This window comes from Pelecanus crispus, chromosome 2, assembly GCF_030463565.1.
Source record: "Pelecanus crispus isolate bPelCri1 chromosome 2, bPelCri1.pri, whole genome shotgun sequence".
Taxonomy (NCBI): domain Eukaryota; kingdom Metazoa; phylum Chordata; class Aves; order Pelecaniformes; family Pelecanidae; genus Pelecanus; species Pelecanus crispus.
Genome location: NC_134644.1, coordinates 5,945,771 through 5,963,601, shown reverse-complemented (window position 1 = coordinate 5,963,601; position 17,831 = coordinate 5,945,771). Strand labels below are relative to the sequence as shown.

The 17,831-nt window shown below is 38.8% G+C and overlaps 1 protein-coding gene across 1 annotated transcript in view; it reads right to left on the bottom strand.

Moving 5' to 3' along the window:
• Window positions 1-17,555, bottom strand: part of DLEC1 (DLEC1 cilia and flagella associated protein) — a 40,836-nt gene extending 23,281 nt beyond the window's left edge. The window contains exons 1-17 of the mRNA XM_075705653.1: window positions 17,481-17,555; window positions 15,920-16,076; window positions 15,270-15,380; window positions 13,993-14,186; window positions 13,509-13,729; window positions 13,195-13,276; window positions 12,713-12,800; window positions 11,710-11,883; window positions 10,781-10,917; window positions 9,173-9,265; window positions 7,618-7,708; window positions 6,519-6,681; window positions 4,505-4,697; window positions 3,075-3,133; window positions 2,355-2,529; window positions 443-536; window positions 78-208 (exon numbers count right to left, since the gene is read on the bottom strand). Of these exons, the coding sequence (XP_075561768.1) occupies window positions 78-208; window positions 443-536; window positions 2,355-2,529; window positions 3,075-3,133; window positions 4,505-4,697; window positions 6,519-6,681; window positions 7,618-7,708; window positions 9,173-9,265; window positions 10,781-10,917; window positions 11,710-11,883; window positions 12,713-12,800; window positions 13,195-13,276; window positions 13,509-13,729; window positions 13,993-14,186; window positions 15,270-15,380; window positions 15,920-16,076; window positions 17,481-17,555 (2,238 nt within the window). The remainder of the gene's footprint in view (window positions 1-77; window positions 209-442; window positions 537-2,354; window positions 2,530-3,074; window positions 3,134-4,504; window positions 4,698-6,518; window positions 6,682-7,617; window positions 7,709-9,172; window positions 9,266-10,780; window positions 10,918-11,709; window positions 11,884-12,712; window positions 12,801-13,194; window positions 13,277-13,508; window positions 13,730-13,992; window positions 14,187-15,269; window positions 15,381-15,919; window positions 16,077-17,480) is intronic.
• Window positions 17,556-17,831: the final 276 nt, after the last annotated feature.

Here is a 17,831-nt window from a genome sequence, read left to right as displayed (position 1 = left end):
TAAGAGGCAAAAAGCTTTATATGGACAACAGCCAGGCCCCACAGCTACTCATCCCGCAACACTGAACTGTTCCTTACCTTAAAAGCAGCCTCAACGTGCAATACAACTGGCTCTGGACAGTGTTCAATTTTACACTCCAGGTTACGGCTGATGCACCCAGGTTTGCTTCCAGTAATTAACAGTTCAAATTCACAGCATTTATTCATATCTAGAAAAGAAAAATTCAGGGTCCTGTCTCATTATTTTGCAAAGAAACCACCTGCTGCAAGCCTGTTACTGTAACTCCTGGAACCAAATTAAGTCTCCCACTGGCTCCAGTGGGCTAGAGATAAGGTCTTGTTTTGCAGCTTGCATTACAGTGCTCTGTGACTTTTCTCTTCCACTCATACCAGTTTAAATATTTTTGCCATTACCTGATGCTTGCAAGTCACAGAAACTTTACCTATGACGCCAGTGTGAGGCTCAACTTCAATGATGTCACAGGGAAAGATTTTCTCCCATGTGTACTTGATCAATGATTTGCTGTTATTCCACATCTGAAACAATTAAAATTAACGAGACAATTCATGCACTTTAAGCTTTCATAGCAACAAGCCAATTTGCTGAGAGTATTGATGCACTACAAACTAGGTATTGCAAGTCTTACATCACAGATTTTGCAAACTCTAACCATGTCCTGATCGCTACTGAACATTATGACCTCCTAATATATCTTGAATCTAGCTACAACATACTGTATCTTCACCTGAATCTTGAAATAAACTGAGCACGGTAAGAGTGGAAAGGCACAGAACTTCATCTAACCTCTGACTTGAACAGTACTAACCCAGTGCCATGCACTAACTACTGTTATTTTCATGATAATGGTTTGTCCTCCCTTTCCTTCCTCCTCTGTGATGTAAAACAAGGACAAGAAGCAGCGGGATTCACCTGACTGGACTTGAGATGTCTGCAAAACAGATGGAAGAGCTATGTCTGACCTCATCTCCTAGGATTCTCTTTACTGGAAACAAAGCCAACTAGAGAGTGCTGGAAGCAATTCCTCTGACCTATTTTAGCCTATAGGATGAGATTAATCATCCCCTGGATGCTGCCAACAAGATCTCTGAGGACTATAAGGGAAGCTTAGCACAGGTAGCTCAGATGTGGAGATCAATGCTGAAAGCACTGTATTTACTCAGATGATATAAGCGCTGTATTTAACACAGTGGCTATCTTCACACAGGTGAAAGTGTTTTCTGAAACTTGAAGAAAATCCATTAACCATTCTTTCCAAGACCATTACCATATTTGAAGCCTTTTAAACTTTTTCCCCATTTTTCAAAAATGTAACAGACCATCTAAACTTAAACTTCAAATCTTTCTTTTGAGAGCAGCCTTTTTTTGCCAAAGGATTTGTTTGTGAGGGAGATGTGAGCTCTTGAAATCTTTGGCCTGCTCTTCAGATCTATTCAGACATTATTTTTTAATTACAGCAAATAACTTTGTTCCCTGAAGCACAATTATCTCTAAGCACAGTTCAAATTCTTATCTTTTTAACACTAAAAAAACAATTGGAAACTGTGAAGAATGTCATTATATTATCAGTAAGCGACGTAATTACCTATACTACACATGTAGCTATACTGGATTACTGGAAAGTATGTAATGTCTGTCTTAAGTTGAAAAAGAACTTCTAGGAAGAGAAAGCATAAAACTAAATGCTGATTAGCAATATCTTTAAGAAAAAATGGGAAGACCATTAATTGGGAAATGTCTTCCTGCCTGGCTCTTGCTAACAGGCCTATTCTTCCCAAGTGAGTCTAAGATCAAAAGGATCCTGATCTACAGTGAAGAGGATGCTGAGTGAGTAGATAATTGTAGCAGTAGCCTGTCCCATAATGGTCAAGCAGAAAGTATCAGAACCTGCAGGAAAGAATAAGGTCTAGTAAGCTGCAGCATATGTGACTTTTGTAGCTCTTCTGAGCTTGCCGTAGTCCTTTGCATGAACAGTGCCTCTGTTATGAAGTAATTTAATCATCCATTGGCTATTCCTCCCAGCTGGAAAACTTTTACACTACAGGAGTGACAAAGTGATAAGAAACAGGTTAGTGACCCAGAAAAACATTTAGAAGGGTAAAACTCTGTGGTATCAAACTTGAGAGATGAAAAAAGAACAGAGCCTGCTGCCCGGAGTGCAGGGCTAAGGAGGCTTGCTAGGGGATTTCAGTACAGACCCTCCCAGAGTCATGGCCTCCTTTAGAAATATTGAAGAAAAACTACAATAACATGGATTGTCTGATATCTTCCAATAACACTTATGACATCTAGTGACACAAAGCACATGATAACAATGAAGTCAAAAGCAAACAAACCTTAAATGTTTTTCTGACATTTACACCAATAAAGTTTTCTCCAGGGATAATAATGGCGTATGGTTCCAGAAGAAGATGAAATGGTTCTGTTGATCCTTTAACTTCTATTTCCAATGCTATTACATCCTCTGCTTTGTAGTCTGGGATGTTTTGAAGCATCCCCTCTTTTACTAAACTTTGGGAGCAAATATGGTAGAATTATTAAGCATCTTGAACTGGTGTTTAAACTGGATCCCATCTTTTAATTGCCACATCAAAACTGAAAATCACCAAAAGTTTCTCAACTACAGACTGACCATGTGCAGTGAGCTCAGGCTGGGGACAATTAAAGACTGGAGAAATTACAGTAGTTCTTTAATGTACTCTAGTCATCCCAGTCTGTTCACGAACAAGTATGTAAGTCATAGACTGCTGTGACAAACAGTAATAACAGGAAAACCTGCTGGAAATCTCAGCAGAAAGCTGGGAAATGAACAGAGAAAATGACAGTATTATCTTTTTCCAAGAGCGGTGCAGCCCTAGCTAGGGCTAAGCACGCATTCAGACATGAGGGAAGATCACAGAGATGCTCTTTGTACCACTATTAGTTGTGCAGATAAAATCCTTTATAATTGTCAGTCCATCACCACCAGAAAGATGAAGAATCCCACTAACTTAATGTAATAGCATAGTTAAAATGTGGCTACACATCTTACTGGGAAATACTGTTTCTCAGCTTACCAAGGTGATTCTGGGATGTCCCTCAGTACCATCTGAATCACACTGTGATAATTCTTCAGCTACACACATGAAGAAGGAGAGCATTTTAATGTCAAGTAATCAGTTACATTGAGGATTAAAAAAAGAAGAAAAAGTAATTTGCATTTAAAGGATGAACGATCATCATCAGAGTACTAAGCTCTGATAAACAATATTCAAACTTTAGAGTTACTAAAAGAAAACACGTTTGACTGCAAAATATTAAGCCAGATTCTGATCTCATGGTGTATGGTTCCAAGAAAAATACTCAGTTTTGACATGCCTGTTATTATTTCCCTAGTATATTGCATACTACACACAAGCATCTGCAAAGGCTCCCCAAATTAAGATCAGTACTGCTGTACTAACTTAAAGTTTCTTCTAACTGCTCCAGGGTATTTAGCTTAATTGACCGTCAATATGATTTTGAGTAAGAAACACAACTTTTCTGTCATGGGAAAAGAGGATGCCTTCTATATTCTAATGGGGGGGAAAAAAAAAGGAAACACAGAAGCAGGCCTTAAATTTGAAGGGCTTTGCAAAAGATTCATTTGTTTGTAGAGAGATATTAATTTAAGTGTATATGTTATTTCAATATATTTTTGTTAACAAATTAAAATCTTTAAAACCTCATTAATATATTTTTCTATTAACTAAAGTATTTTAAAAACCCCAGTTAGTTTCTCTTCTATACTTATTTGAAATATTCCTGTGTCTGTCAATCACCACAGCATGGGATATTCCCACTCTTGGGCTTAGTTTGGATTGAGTTTCTTTAAATACGGTGAGCTCATGCTCCTTATTTACACAGACAGCAGAGCAGAAACTAAGACAACAATCACTGGTACAGCTGCATTCAAACATCCTTGCACCCCTCTTTACCCACAGCTGCATACCATTCTTTCTCTGCAAGGCTAGTACTACTGCCTTAATTTACCACACAGCTGTTCACAGGACCCATTTCAGCCCAAAAAAGCTGCAGTTGGAAACAGTTTAAATAATCACTGTTTGCTAACCAAACTTGTTTAGGCTGCAGTAAGTAGTGGGGCACATCCCCAAAGCAGCTCACTCAGCAGATGGGAAGGGTCAGGAGATTGTGGAGGAGCTGGTAATGTGAGAGTGGTAACTTTACCAGCCAGCACAGCTGCAGCTATGAGGATGTGTCCACAGTTTCAGTGTAAAATTAATTGTGTCCAGTCAGTACCAAAAATGACATGAGAGCAGAAACTGTCTCATATTTTGCAGTCAAAACATGTTTTCTTTTAGTAACTTTCTACATTTTGAACACTGTTTATCAGACCATAGTACCAGCTAACTAAATTTAATTCAGAAAGCTGTACAGCAAGGGTTTTATGACTTACATAAAAATACACAGCTGGAGTTTGTAGATAGGAAGGAATCACAAGCTATACCTCCTGTGGAGTGTAAGTGAGAATAAACTCATGATCAGCATGGGGAAGCAAAACTCCCTGCTCAGGATTTAGGGAGAAAGCTGCCTCTGTGTCTCGATTGTATTTGAGCTTCATAATGTCTGCAGTTTCTTCTGGTATTAATGGTTTCAGATTAGGCTTTATTATCTGCCAGTAGAAAGGAAGTTCTATGTAGCTGCAAAGAGATCAAAAAACTATGATTAAACAAAAATCTATGATTAAAAAAAAATCAGATATTTTTGAGTAAAATACTCAAATTTTCAGAATTTGAGAAAATTTTCAGTTCCTTTTTCCATGTAGGGAATTCCCCTCCTTAAAAATTACAGGGGTTAGACTTACCAGCCTTTGTGAGCTACAAAGCTGATGAGACAGCATAGAGTCAGAGTATATAAATTGTACAAAGAACATGCTAATATATGCAAGTAAATTATATAAATGTGCAAGACATGTTAACACTTCCTTGCCTTATTTAACTTGTCATGTTATGCAACTTTTAGGAAACTACAATTTTTCTTTCAAGAATCTGAGATCAACAGGACAATTCCTGCTGATATCAGTATGTTTGCATTGGATCACTGCTGATGATCTACATAGCATTCTGAATGTAATCCAAGTGCAAGCTGTGGTCTTTAACATATCAAGAAACACAGGGGCTCCAGCTAAGATTATAGCAATGGCTCTGCAATATTCTTTGTAATTGAGAAAAGGTTGCTTAACTGGGTTGCTTCAGCAGAAGTGTATTCCATGGAATGTGTTCATGGGTTTTAAAACCTTGCTCATACGGACCTCAAAAACCTTGCCTTACTAAGGGGAGGAAGGACACTGGAATTTGAAAGTGAGCCTCAATGACATAATACTGAACATGTACAATTTCTTGTATCACTTTCTACAGCAGTAGAAAGTTTTCTCTTTCCTGCTTCTGTGGAGTTCAGTCTCAGCCTGTCTAGCTTTGTTTCATACAGATGCTGACACCAGATGTGCACAGACTGCTGTCATGATTAGAACACAGAGAAAATGTGGAAATTGGCATAGTCACATCCTTCACCAGTTTACAGTATCCAGTTCACTGAATCACACTTTCTATACCCAAGCAGCATTCTGTTCTGGCATTATGCATGTGTGGTTTCCAGGCCACAAACCAAACTTGCAGAAATTCGCTGTAGCAAGTAGCAATTTACATGAATGTATCTAAAACCAGCACTGACCTCCTTCACTGCTTTGATGGTCTGCAGCCTCTAACTACCGCAGTCATGCACATTAGCGTACTTCTATTATTGTCCAACTGATTTTGATCAACATCAGGATTCCACTATGTTCAGTACAATGTAATTGCACATATGCACATACTCCTTGACTTCAAACAGAGTTCATATTTAAATCTATTCGGATTCAATAGCAGGAATCATTGGAAAGTTTTAACATGAGCTAGTTACACTGGGCTCCCATTTTAACCAGTGGAGATCCAGTGAAGTACAGGAGGCATTATGTCTTGTTCTATGGGAGATGTCTACTGTCAGAAGTGCATCCTTAAAAGCATCTATTTCCCTGCGCTATGAAAGGAAAAGAGTATAGGGTGCTTAGCTCAGTTGCACAAGTATACATTGTAGACATATAAAGTTAGATATCTGGATAGATATCTGGATGACCATCCATCTGGATGACCCTGTTAAATATTTCCTGCAACCACCATATTTATGAATCTTTTGCAGTTGTAGATTTATCTATACAGAGGCAAATATATGGACCTTGGCACTGTATGAACCAAATGGTATGGCTAATGGTTGCCATAATGTTTGAGCTATATATAATGTTCCTGCTCTTACAAGCATATCCTTGAACCTTAATTACAATGGAGCAAAAAGAAACAAGGCTTCTGCACAAAGTTTATCAAGTGCATGAAGGTTTCTCCAGCTTGAGAGAGGATGGTATCACAAATGAGATCCCTACCAGTATGTTCAGACTGCAGAGCATTACTCTATTAACAGTAGCTACGTACGTAGAGTTTCTTATAACCAATATCTTCTCTTCAGTGGTGTGTGGGTTTTGGGGGTCAAATCGTATGAGATGCTGGGCTGTTACATCAGTAACTTCACGAGGTTCAGGTTTGCTTTCTCCACCCGTGACAAACAAAAGCTCCAGAGCTATCAGCTGTCCAAGCCCTTGAAGAAATAAGTAGGTATTACCGTTTGCCACCTGGCTATTAACATTGTTCATATTACTTATTAACAGCAAATGCCGGCAAAGGCCATTACTGATTATATCTGGTGTTTCCTCAAGTTTCAGAACTCCAATGTGTTAATTGTACATTATTTTCCTGATGTTCTTTGTTCATCAACATATATCAATAGAGATCTTCTCTTCATGAATTTAACAGATTTGGATTTCAGGGCCACAACATCAGCTCACTTATATCAGCATTGTTTCACTGAAGTGAGCAGAATGTTTGCACTGGTTGATAATGTGGCTCCCAGATGTTTTGAGCAGTATATTAAAATAAAAATAAGCAGCAAATGCACTATTAAAAAAATTCCAAAGGAAATACCTGTAATAAAGTGATTAAATAGACTACAAGTCAAGCATAATGTTACAGCACTCACAATTACATTACAGGACAAGCACTAACATCTACAGGAATTTCAACTGGTTTCATTAGCTAATCCAGAGTGCCTATCTCTCCTGAATACCCTAATCCAAGATGTGCCCCAAATTTTCTTCACACCCAAATGTATTTCTGCCCTGTTAAAGCTGATGTTTTATAGTTTGTCATGTTACCTTATTGATACAAAAGCCAAATAAATTAATTGCACCTGACTACAGGTGTTCTTTTCTGCTACTTGATGATATTTTACATTTGGAGTTCTAGCTACAGTGGGTTAATAGCTCAGAGCTTGCTGAATCCCCTGTATTTCATGCACTGGTATGCAGTAGTAATAATAATAAAAATGCTTAGCATTTAACACCATCAGGGAACACAGTATTTGCTTAATCCAATGACATAAAATCTTACCATCACTTCAAGTCATCAACCACCACTCACATTATTTGAATATCTACACTGTTAGAAACATAATCTCTAAAAGGTGTTAGAAACAAACCTGTGACTGTAACATCATTGACTTGGCAATTGTCACAAACAATGGTGTATGTTTGCTGTGAGACTTCTGGAAAAGAAGGGAAAAACACTACCTGAAAGAGAGAAGTGGGATAGCAATGTCTGTAACTGATTTCGCTCCAGGAAGTAAAAACTTCAATTTGTAGATGTTCACTAAAGGACAGTTCTAGTGATTAGTAATGAAATCTTACATTTGCAAGAAACGGACAGTGTCAGATTCCCTTAATACAGACCAGAAAGAAACAGGGGTTTTCTGGGTCACTAAAATAACCTGTTTGTATCTGGATGGTCACCAGAGGCTGCCTTTGTAGTCACTGGAGGTGTGGGCAGTCTGCTGGGTTAGTTGTATGAATTGTACCCTCAGAATCGAATCTGCCCTCGGTCACCTACTGAGCAACGCCACTGCTACCTGTCAAGCTACAACAAGGTGACCAGGGCAGCTGCTGTGTGCCCTCCCTGAGCTCCACCTCAATAAAAATGGTTCAGGGCCCAAAACTTTTGGCCGTGTAACATGCACCATGGTTATTCTACCTTTTATCCGTTACCGCCTGCAAACCCAACCCATACTAAATCCATCTCCTCTTTCTCTTCCCCATGTGCCTGGCCCTGCTGAAGCAATGCACCTGGGGAGACAGAAAGGAGGAGAAATGTTTCTCCTTTATACACACCTGCCTGACTCATTCCTCTTATCAACAACCAAGAGGTACTGGAAAAAGGAAGGGCTGGAGGCTAGCCATGCTCTCCATAGCACTCTTCCTCTCCCCACAGTGATGCTATAATAAAACGTGGCCCACATCAGAGAAAGCAGTGGTGGCAACCAGTAATGTACACCTACTGCAGGATCTTTTTCAGGGAAGAGCAGCACAGCATAAGTGAAGGATTTGTACCTGCTGCTCTACAATGAAAGAATTTTTTCCCAAAATGTCCTTTTTTTCCCAAGGAAGCTCGGAAAGTACTCCGCGACATGGTTTAGTGGGCATGGTGGTGTTGGGTTGATGATTGGACTGATGATCTTAGAGGTCCCTTCCAACCTTAATGATTCCTAGTTTTTACTTTCATTATAAATAACCCAGCCACCAAGCCAGGAAACATGAAATTGCTACTCTCCCCTTAATTGGTTTAGTGGTGGACTTGGTAGTGTTAGGTTAATGGTTGGACTGGATGATCTTAAAGGTCTTTTCCAACCTAAACAATTCTATGATTCTATGATAGGAGAAGTTTCTTGGACTTGACACCCCAGCTGGAGTGAAATAAGGACTTCTGTGTTCTCAGATTCCTCTTTTCTCTAACAGGATTCTTTGTGTGGGGAAAATCTGACTGGTCTCTGAGTGGCTAAGCAAGACTTGGAAGTTGCAATGAAAGACTCTCCAGTACAACTCACAATTGCAATTATTCCAGTATGATTGCACAAAAGGATTTGAGCGTTTTTGTTCACACAAACCCAAATTCACAAGCTCCAGCCAAGATCTTCTACAATGATCTTGTTTGCCAATGTATTTAGTAAAGTACAAATACTTTCTATAGCAGTTGGTACTAACCTCTACTGTTGTACTCTGCCCTGGAGCTAGCTCAAAAACAGCAGGACGGATCCCAAAAGGATCTTGTATCACGAAAGCAACAGTGGCAACAGCCTAAGTTGGTAAAGAAAAAAAAGAAAGGAAAAAAAGACAGATTAATAAATTAAATTGATCAGGTTGTTGTTTTTAAAATACAGCATTACCTAAAACAGGCAGCATACTACTTGTCGTGGTTTAGCCCCAGCTAGCAACTAAGCACCACGCAGCCGCTCGCTCACTCCCCCTGCCCCGGTGGGATGGGGGAGAGATTCGGAGGAATAAGAGTGAGAAACACTCCTGGGTTGAGATAAGAACAGTTTAATAATTGAAATAAAGTAAAATAGTAATGATAATAATAACAATATAATAATGATGATAATAATAATAATATACAAAGCAAGCGATGCACAATGCAATTGCTCACCACCCACCGACTGATGCCCAGCCCATCCCCGAGCAGCGATCGCTGCTCCCTGGCCAACCCCCCCCAGTTTATATACTGAGCATGACGTCATGTGGTATGGAATAGCCCTTGGGTCAGTTTGGATCAACTATTCTGGCTGTGCCCCCTCCCAGCTCCTTGTGCACCTGGCAGAGCATGGGAAGCTGAAAAGTCCTTGACTAGTGTAAGCAGTACTGAGCAACAACTAAACCATCAGTGTGTTATCAACATTCTTCTCCTACTAAATCCAAAACACAGCACTATGCTTGCTACTGGGAAGAAAATTAACTCTATCCCAGCCCAAACCAGGACACTACTACAGCACTGTTGTACCTCTTACTGTAATTTTTTTTCATACATCCAAAAGTATGTGGCTTATGTATATGGCTTAATTAGAAGAAATGCTCCGTACTTTATAATTACCATGGTGAAAGCAGGAGGGAAGGTGCTATCTCCAAAGGCAAACGATAGCGTCAGGAGCCCTAATAATCACATTCACAGAAGAACAGCTACGCCTGAGCATAGGAGATCTGTCTGTTTCTCCATGCTTATGACTCACTTTGAGTTGGAACTGTAAAGCTTTCCGGGAGGGACAACCTGGCACATCAGCTATCCCTTTAGCCTGTTCTCCAGCACATAAAAAGCCAATCTACCAGTCAGATCTTATCTTCTTTGTCTGTATCACTTAGACCCTGCTTTGTGATGGAAAGCTAAAGACAGAGCAGCACTGGTGTGGACCGCTAGGGTCTAGGGTCTACAGGTGCAGCAAGGTCAGTAAGTGGTATCTTTGGTGGGCAGGGGGAGGAAATTATCTCGAACAATGCTAGAACCGATTGCATTTCTATTTGCTTTAAGGGTAAGATTAAAATTCAAGCCAGTTGTCCTTTTCCTGATCTATGCCTGAGTCTACCTCACCACTGAGCAAGACAACTTCTTCCAGAGGCAAGCCAGAGCACAAGCAGGAGGTACGGACATCCAGGGAGATTGGTCTGGAGGATAAATATGAATCCCTGAGGGAATGGAACAATACAGAGGTTGCCAGCAAGGCCTTATGACTTCTGTGCTAATATACCATGACTAGATTAAAGGCCTTCTTGTCAGGCTATCTATAGCATACCATATCCAGTATTTCCCTTCTAAGCACTCACCCTGAAATTAGGAGGTGGCCAGGCTTTCTTCGGTATTATACAGAACTTCCCAGTCCTAAATCCCTCATTTCTGCACAAAACCATTGTTACTTTTATTCCTCCAACAAGGCAGGAACCACAGTCTATTATGTGAGGCACTGCAATGAGTAACACAGAAAATCAGAATACACAGACAGTGAAGGCTAGCAGCTGGCTAAGCCAGTTCTTAAATAACTTGTTAAAGACAACATTACTGCATATGAATATGCTAGGTGCTGCAATCCTAACAAGCCTTAAATTCTTTCTGTTTGAAAGTTAAACAGTGAGGCGCATATTTCTACATTCATCTTACATTTTAATGGTGCTTCCTACTTAAAGGTTCCATTGAATGATGACAAAAAGTAAGATGATTTTTTAAAAAGTTCAGTATAACAGGAAAGGTGAATTTACAAAAAATCAAAGCAAGTTTCTGCAAAACTAATCCTGGTTGTTACAGTTGAGTCTAGATATGTGAGAGGTGAATCCTGCAGATATGTCATATCCATATATAATTAATGTAACATTCCATGAATATTAATTAATAGCATGAAATATTTATAACTAAACCATAATTTCTTAATATTTAGGATTGGTAATTGCAGTTAGTAGTTCAGGTATCGACAAGACACAAACCTAGAAAGGTGGGTCCTGCTCACTCCTCTAATACAGTGAAAAAAAAAGAGTTTGATGTAGCAAGCAAAAATAATTGCGGAAAAATTTGACAGGGCTACATTTTAATAACTAATAAATCCATTATGAGTGAAAATGAGATAGCTATCACAATGCAGAAAAAGCACTGCCAAGTTTTTCCACATTTTTTTGGTGACATAAAATTGGAGACAGTCAAATTAAATAAAAACCCAACAAATCCATTTAACTTTAGAGAAACTTAAGAATTGGGCATTACTGACATGTTAGCACTGGAGGTGATCTTTTAGCCTGGATCGGGATCAGAAGAGGTTCTGATACTTGAGTCTCCACTAATATACAATCCTCATAATCTCCTACATATTCAGGAATAAACTGGACCGTATACTGGCATGTCATCCCAGGAGCAATGATTCCTCCCTTTCCTGGAAATTTTCCTTGGAAAAAAAAATGCAGGGAATTAAAAAAATTAAAACCTCCCAAAGTTGGCATATGTATTTATGACCATATCTCCCTCTGGAAAGGTGCCTGTAAATTCTCCCCATTTATTGCCTACATCAAGCTGATAAAAACGAATGACCACAAAAGGCCTGCCAGTGTAATCTGTGTATGTGCAATCTTCCACTGAACTCAAAGAATAAATTTTTATCTGAAATATGCTTCGCAGACCTACAGAAAACAGAGTGAGGAGAAACCTAGAGACGTTACCCAGTTTTCCTCTGTCACAAGACAAGAAGGTTTACATGGGGGGATCTAACTTCTAAATATTCCTCCAACACTGTGACTGAGATACCACAATCTCCTTAGGCAATCTACGCCAGCGCCTGGCTATCCTACTGTAAGAAAGATGTTTTTCTTACCTTTCCTCTAACCTATTCTTCCTTTTGGCAATTGAAGTATGCCATTTCTTGCCCTCTCCCCCTACTGATTTCAATGGACACTACGTCTGTTCCTAGATAAATTTCGGATAAGACTCAATCTAGGCATTCCATGGATATATTTCAAAGTAACTTCAAACATTTTAATGTTAGTTAGTCTTCCTGAATTCCTCATTAGACTATTTGAATCTGCTCATGCGTTGCATGTGAACAGTCCTAGAGACATAAGACAACCCTCAGCATCTAAAGAACTGAGCAGATTATTGTCCTACCCAGAGCACTATGGATAGCAGAACCAAACATAATGTCTCTGAAAAATCTTTGTTCAAGCAGACAAATTAGATCTCTCATGTGGTAACATCTTAAAGGCAGTAAAAATAACCCTTACCCGGCCCAATGGCAAATGCTGAAGTAGAGGGGGGGATAAGTCTTACACGATGACATGTTGAAGTGATGTTCTGCAGCTCTATAGTCATCTTCATTTAAAAAGAAAATAAAATACTCCATTGTATTTATCAACACTCATTATAATGTTTGCAATTCCCTAGTACTCTGCTAGTAATAGCTAATTTATCATCACAACTGGCCTAAAAATCACAGTTTATTCAATAAAGGCTGAATCAGATACTACCAAAACCAAGCAGAGACTGAAAAGGGTCCCTTTTAGTTGTCACTGGTTAGTGTGTCAGTGGCATGTGTGAAAAAGCATCCTGAAGGAAGCTAAAGGGTCATTAATTCAATACAAAAAAGAAACTCAGACTTTTGTTAAACTGCAGAAAGCCAAAAGATTGGGTGAAATATGTAGATCATGGTAGGACATAATGCTTCTCAGTGGTAGAATTAACTCTCTACAAAGAAGTTTGTTCCCACCTCATAAACCTGGCCAACTTCATAATCGGAAAACAAAACAGTAGGTGGATTGGCAAGAAACACAGGAACAAATGAGGTATCACTGAAAGATAAAAGGAGACATTATCTTACTGCCTAGTTCTTTAAATACTGATAAAATGAGAAATTGCAAAATGTATCCCTTAGCAAAACCAAAATGTCACACAGACATACTTTGTTTGTTAGAGACGATACAGACATCTGGCTCAAAATATCTACGTGTAAATCCACAGTAATTCTATAGTGGAGCTCTCTGTGTGCTCCAGCTCAGAATCAAGAAACTATATACTGCATACCCTTTATTATCTTCTGCTTTTCTTCTGGCTATGCTTTGTTCCACCTTTTCTTGAGAAATGACAAGAGATTTGCCTCCATGAAGAGCATTTGGTGGGAAAAAGCGGGGGTTCTTCAAGTAATTCTGTCTTTTCTCAAGTCTTGCAAGGTAAGCACGCTCACCTTCTCCCTCTGCTTTGCACTTAGTATCTTTCCAGGCTAGCTTCTGTGAGGCATTAGTTTTCTTTGAAAAACAAAGAGACCATGGTACAAAATTAAGCACAGCAATTTTGAGGGTGATGAAAAAGGTATCCGTACATGTCTAATTAAAGCTATACAGCATTGAAAATTCATGTAGAAATATTGCATTTTTCTTTTCTTAACAGATCAAATAAAATAAGTACTGGAGCCAAATCAACAACGTGTTTATATTTACCCTTTGTTATAGGAACAGCAATAGGCCCTACAGTTCTGACAGACTCAAAGAAATAAATCTGTAAAATGTACCTTACTTGTCTTTTTAGTCTGGTGGCTAGAGTCTGGAGTTGAAGGCAGAGTTAATGTGCATAAAGACACATTTGGCAGACTACCAGATATTTTCTGTAGGTGTGCAATCCCTGCAGGCATCTGGTCCTGCGAGCCTGAAGAAACATGCTGTTTAAAACTAAATGTCTCTCTCATGTAGCCAGGTTCCGATTTTCCTGCAATTCAAAGAAAAATAGAATTCTATAAGAGAAAAGCATGAATTATAAGCATTTATTCTACGCATGGGTATATTAATTTATTTTAGTCTTGTTGATGGTAAAAATACACTTTAAATCCTCTAGAATTCATTTATACTTATAGTTTATTTTGCATAAATGAAGCATAGTGCTTTAATAACAAAGCTTTTAGAAATACTAATTAAATAAACTATATACAAAGAAAGTTGTATTACTCTCAGAAAGCTATGTTAATCTTACGAGTGGGACTTAGAATGTCCTGTTCAGTTTACAAAAAGATCTATATGATGGACTTATGACAGTCAGAAAATTGACATAAACAGGATGTACCATCTAGTCCCATGTTCCCATAGTTAGACAACAAAATTGCCACCTCAGAGGAAACTCCGAGGTGTTAGATTTTTGGCTTTGTTTGGAATTACAGTGGGGAAAAAAACCCCCAAATCTTGGAATTTGTGATTAAATTGATTACTCTGAAATGTTTGTTTTGACTTGACTGAAAAATTTCGTTTTAATGATACTAAAACCTTTCACCTTGGCTCATCCATGAGTAAAAGTAGTGAAGAAGTCTTGACATTGCCCAAAAGATTTTTCTTACTGATCTTCATTTGCAAGTTAAACTGATACATTTCCAGAACTGGAAAATTTTAAACCCAAAAATAAAGAATACAATTTTATTTCACTGAAAACAGTTTTTACTTTAATGTAACCACTTCCCTTCTCTGTATACAAGACGTATTTGCAGCTTTGTGCTAATGAAATTGAATAGAGGCAGAGCAGTCACAGTTAATATAGATTCTGTGTCTGATGGAAAGAATGGTAAACAAACGTGTGACCACCATTAAATTTCATATTTAAGCACATTTAAACTCAATAATTTTTAATTTATCAATTTCGTTTTGACAATGTCCCTTTAGTAGAATTTTATGCTTCTAATACTAGAGTCCCTTCTGCTTTGGCAGAAAACTGTAAAAATATACTCAGCTCTGCAACATCCTCCAATGCTTCAATTCTTAGAGAGTGTTCTAAAAAGTCTAAATTATTCTCTGCTTTAAACGTTACCTTTCGGTGCTCTCGTAACAGGTACTTTATCAGTGATGTAATCATCAGGGCAGGTTAAATGATTTTTTCTGAGAAGTTCATTATCCACAATCCACCTAAAAGAGGATGCCACTGCAACAGTAAAACAAACAAACAAACAAATTTAAAAAATGCAAAAGCTTAGCCCCTTAAGATATACTATCTTGATCAATCCAAAGTAAAGTAGTCTTTATAACTCATCACTGTCAGGTAATATTTTTGGATAGAGAAACAGTGTGCTATTTTAATCCCAAGACTTGGACATACATCTCCACAATTCTAAATTCAGTTCAAACCCAGCTATGCAGCCATCCGAGAAACATTTAATCTCTGTTCGTTGCCGCTATATATCAAGGTGTGTATGCTTGTAATAAGTTCAGTGCTAAGCCATTAATTGCAAATTTAATACCTTGAAAATGACCCGGTCGTTTAGTTTCTTACAGTGTTAAACAGATGTTACTCTACCTGAATCTCTGCACAAAATCCTTCAAAGTTGCTCTATTGATGTAAAGCCAAACTAAAAGCTCACCGAGTCTAGTGCCAGTCCTACCAGCGATTCAGACAAATGTTGCATTGATTGCCAGGTACCATAAGCATGTACTGGGGAGAGACAGTATTTCCAGAATCCTCACCTGGTGGCAATCCCATTTTGTGGAAATCTTCCCCCGCATCTGCTTTCAGCATGTTTAAGGCCCGTTCTTCTTCAGCTTTTGCTCGAACCTGGGCCTGAATGATGTTCTCTTCTACTATGTCAGCTTCTGTCAGTCGGCACTTATATTCAGCAAGAAGCTGTCACGGGCAGGGGTGAATGTAGAGAAATGAGTTTGATTTGAGCCGTCACAAATTATTAAAGATATCCTCGCAGATTTAAAGTGAATGCTCTCTCCTAGTTGCTAGGAAGGTTTCTAAAACTCCAAAATAACCCAATAGTGATACTTCACTTCTGACATATTTTGGATCACTCCTCCTAGCGTGGTAAGTGCTTTACAAGCACAACTCAAAAAGAAAAATCCTGCCTCAAAGAGGTATCAATGTATGTTAGAGAGAGAATATAGCAGAGGCACAGAGACATACAAGACCAACACCAAGAGAAACTGATAGACATCGCTCTCAAGAGTATCTGTAGCCTAACTGAGCTTTCTGTAGAACCTTTATATAAAAAGGTTTAATCTTTTGGCTCATTTATTAAATAATTCATTTAATAGAACTAAATAATTCCATTTAATTTTTTAAATAGAAAGCGTAGGATGCATCTCAGCTAAAATGAGATGCTTCCTCCAGTCCTGATCATTCTGGAATCCCTCCACTGTCACTGGAATCCAGGATACGATCCCACGCCATGCCAAAGTTGCTACCTAAAATGGATCAGATGCATTGTGCCCTAAAAGTGCCTGGTTTGGTGTTTTATTTTTCCTTTTTCTGATGATACAGAGAGCCTTGAGTGACTAGTTCAGACATGTATTGTCAGTTGAAATGAACCTTATCCAAGCAGTAGTACTCCCATTTATTACTCAGAACATACTGTGTCCACCAATATATTCATAAATGACTCAGAAGAAATACACAACTTCAGATTTTTCACGTCTGATAACTTTTGAAGAGGGTATGATGACAGAAAATGGAAAAAATACCTGTTTCTCAAGTCATCCAGCAATAGCCTCTACTTTGATACACCGACAATAGCTATCAGAGCAATGATTAATACAAGTATTTTGCATTTCTACTGTTGATTTCATCCAAGATTCGCAAACAGCGTTGCAAATGCTAATGGATTACATGTCATAGCACACCACTAAGGTAGTATATATAAATAATATTTGAAGCATCTGGCTTCGAAATGCAGGACATGAGAATACTTTATTGCAAGATAGGAAGTCTAGTACACTGACCAGCAGTTACAGGGAGAAGCTGCCAGCCAGTAGAATAGGCATTTAAAGGGCTACTGGGTTTACTGGTTTTACTCTGTGTCTGAAAAGCCGTCCAGAGCTGAGAATATCATGAAGGAGCATGTGGTGAATATTAATTTATATAAAAGGTTCTGTGAGAAACTGTGCACAAGTAAATCTCCATTAAAATGTCAGTTCTAGGATCCCCCCCCGCCTTTTTATTTTATTTCACAGAACATCTAGAAATTACGAAGTAGCAATGAAAGCTGAACAGAGCTCCAAACTCAGACGTGGTTTCGACTTGTACCTTCTGTAGCTCCTCCGTAAAAGTTTCATGATAAACATTGTCTCCTCCTCGGGACTTGATCCAGTTTCTCTCCATGTCCACCCCAAAAACATCTCTAGTGTACAGGTCCTCAAAGGTCCTAGCCAGCAAGTGGGAGATGTCCTAAGGAAAGAAAACGAGGATGTTAGTGCTCGTGGCCTGAGATAGGATCAGAGGAGATCCCAGGGCGAGATTCAAGGCCATGTTGCAAACGACTGGAATTAGCAAACCGAGGAGGAAAAGTGGGGGAAAAGGGCTGGGAAAGGTACCCGGGAAGAACCCCAAAAGGGGACACGCTGTGTGTGCGCACGTGAACGCTGAGATGTGGAGGGG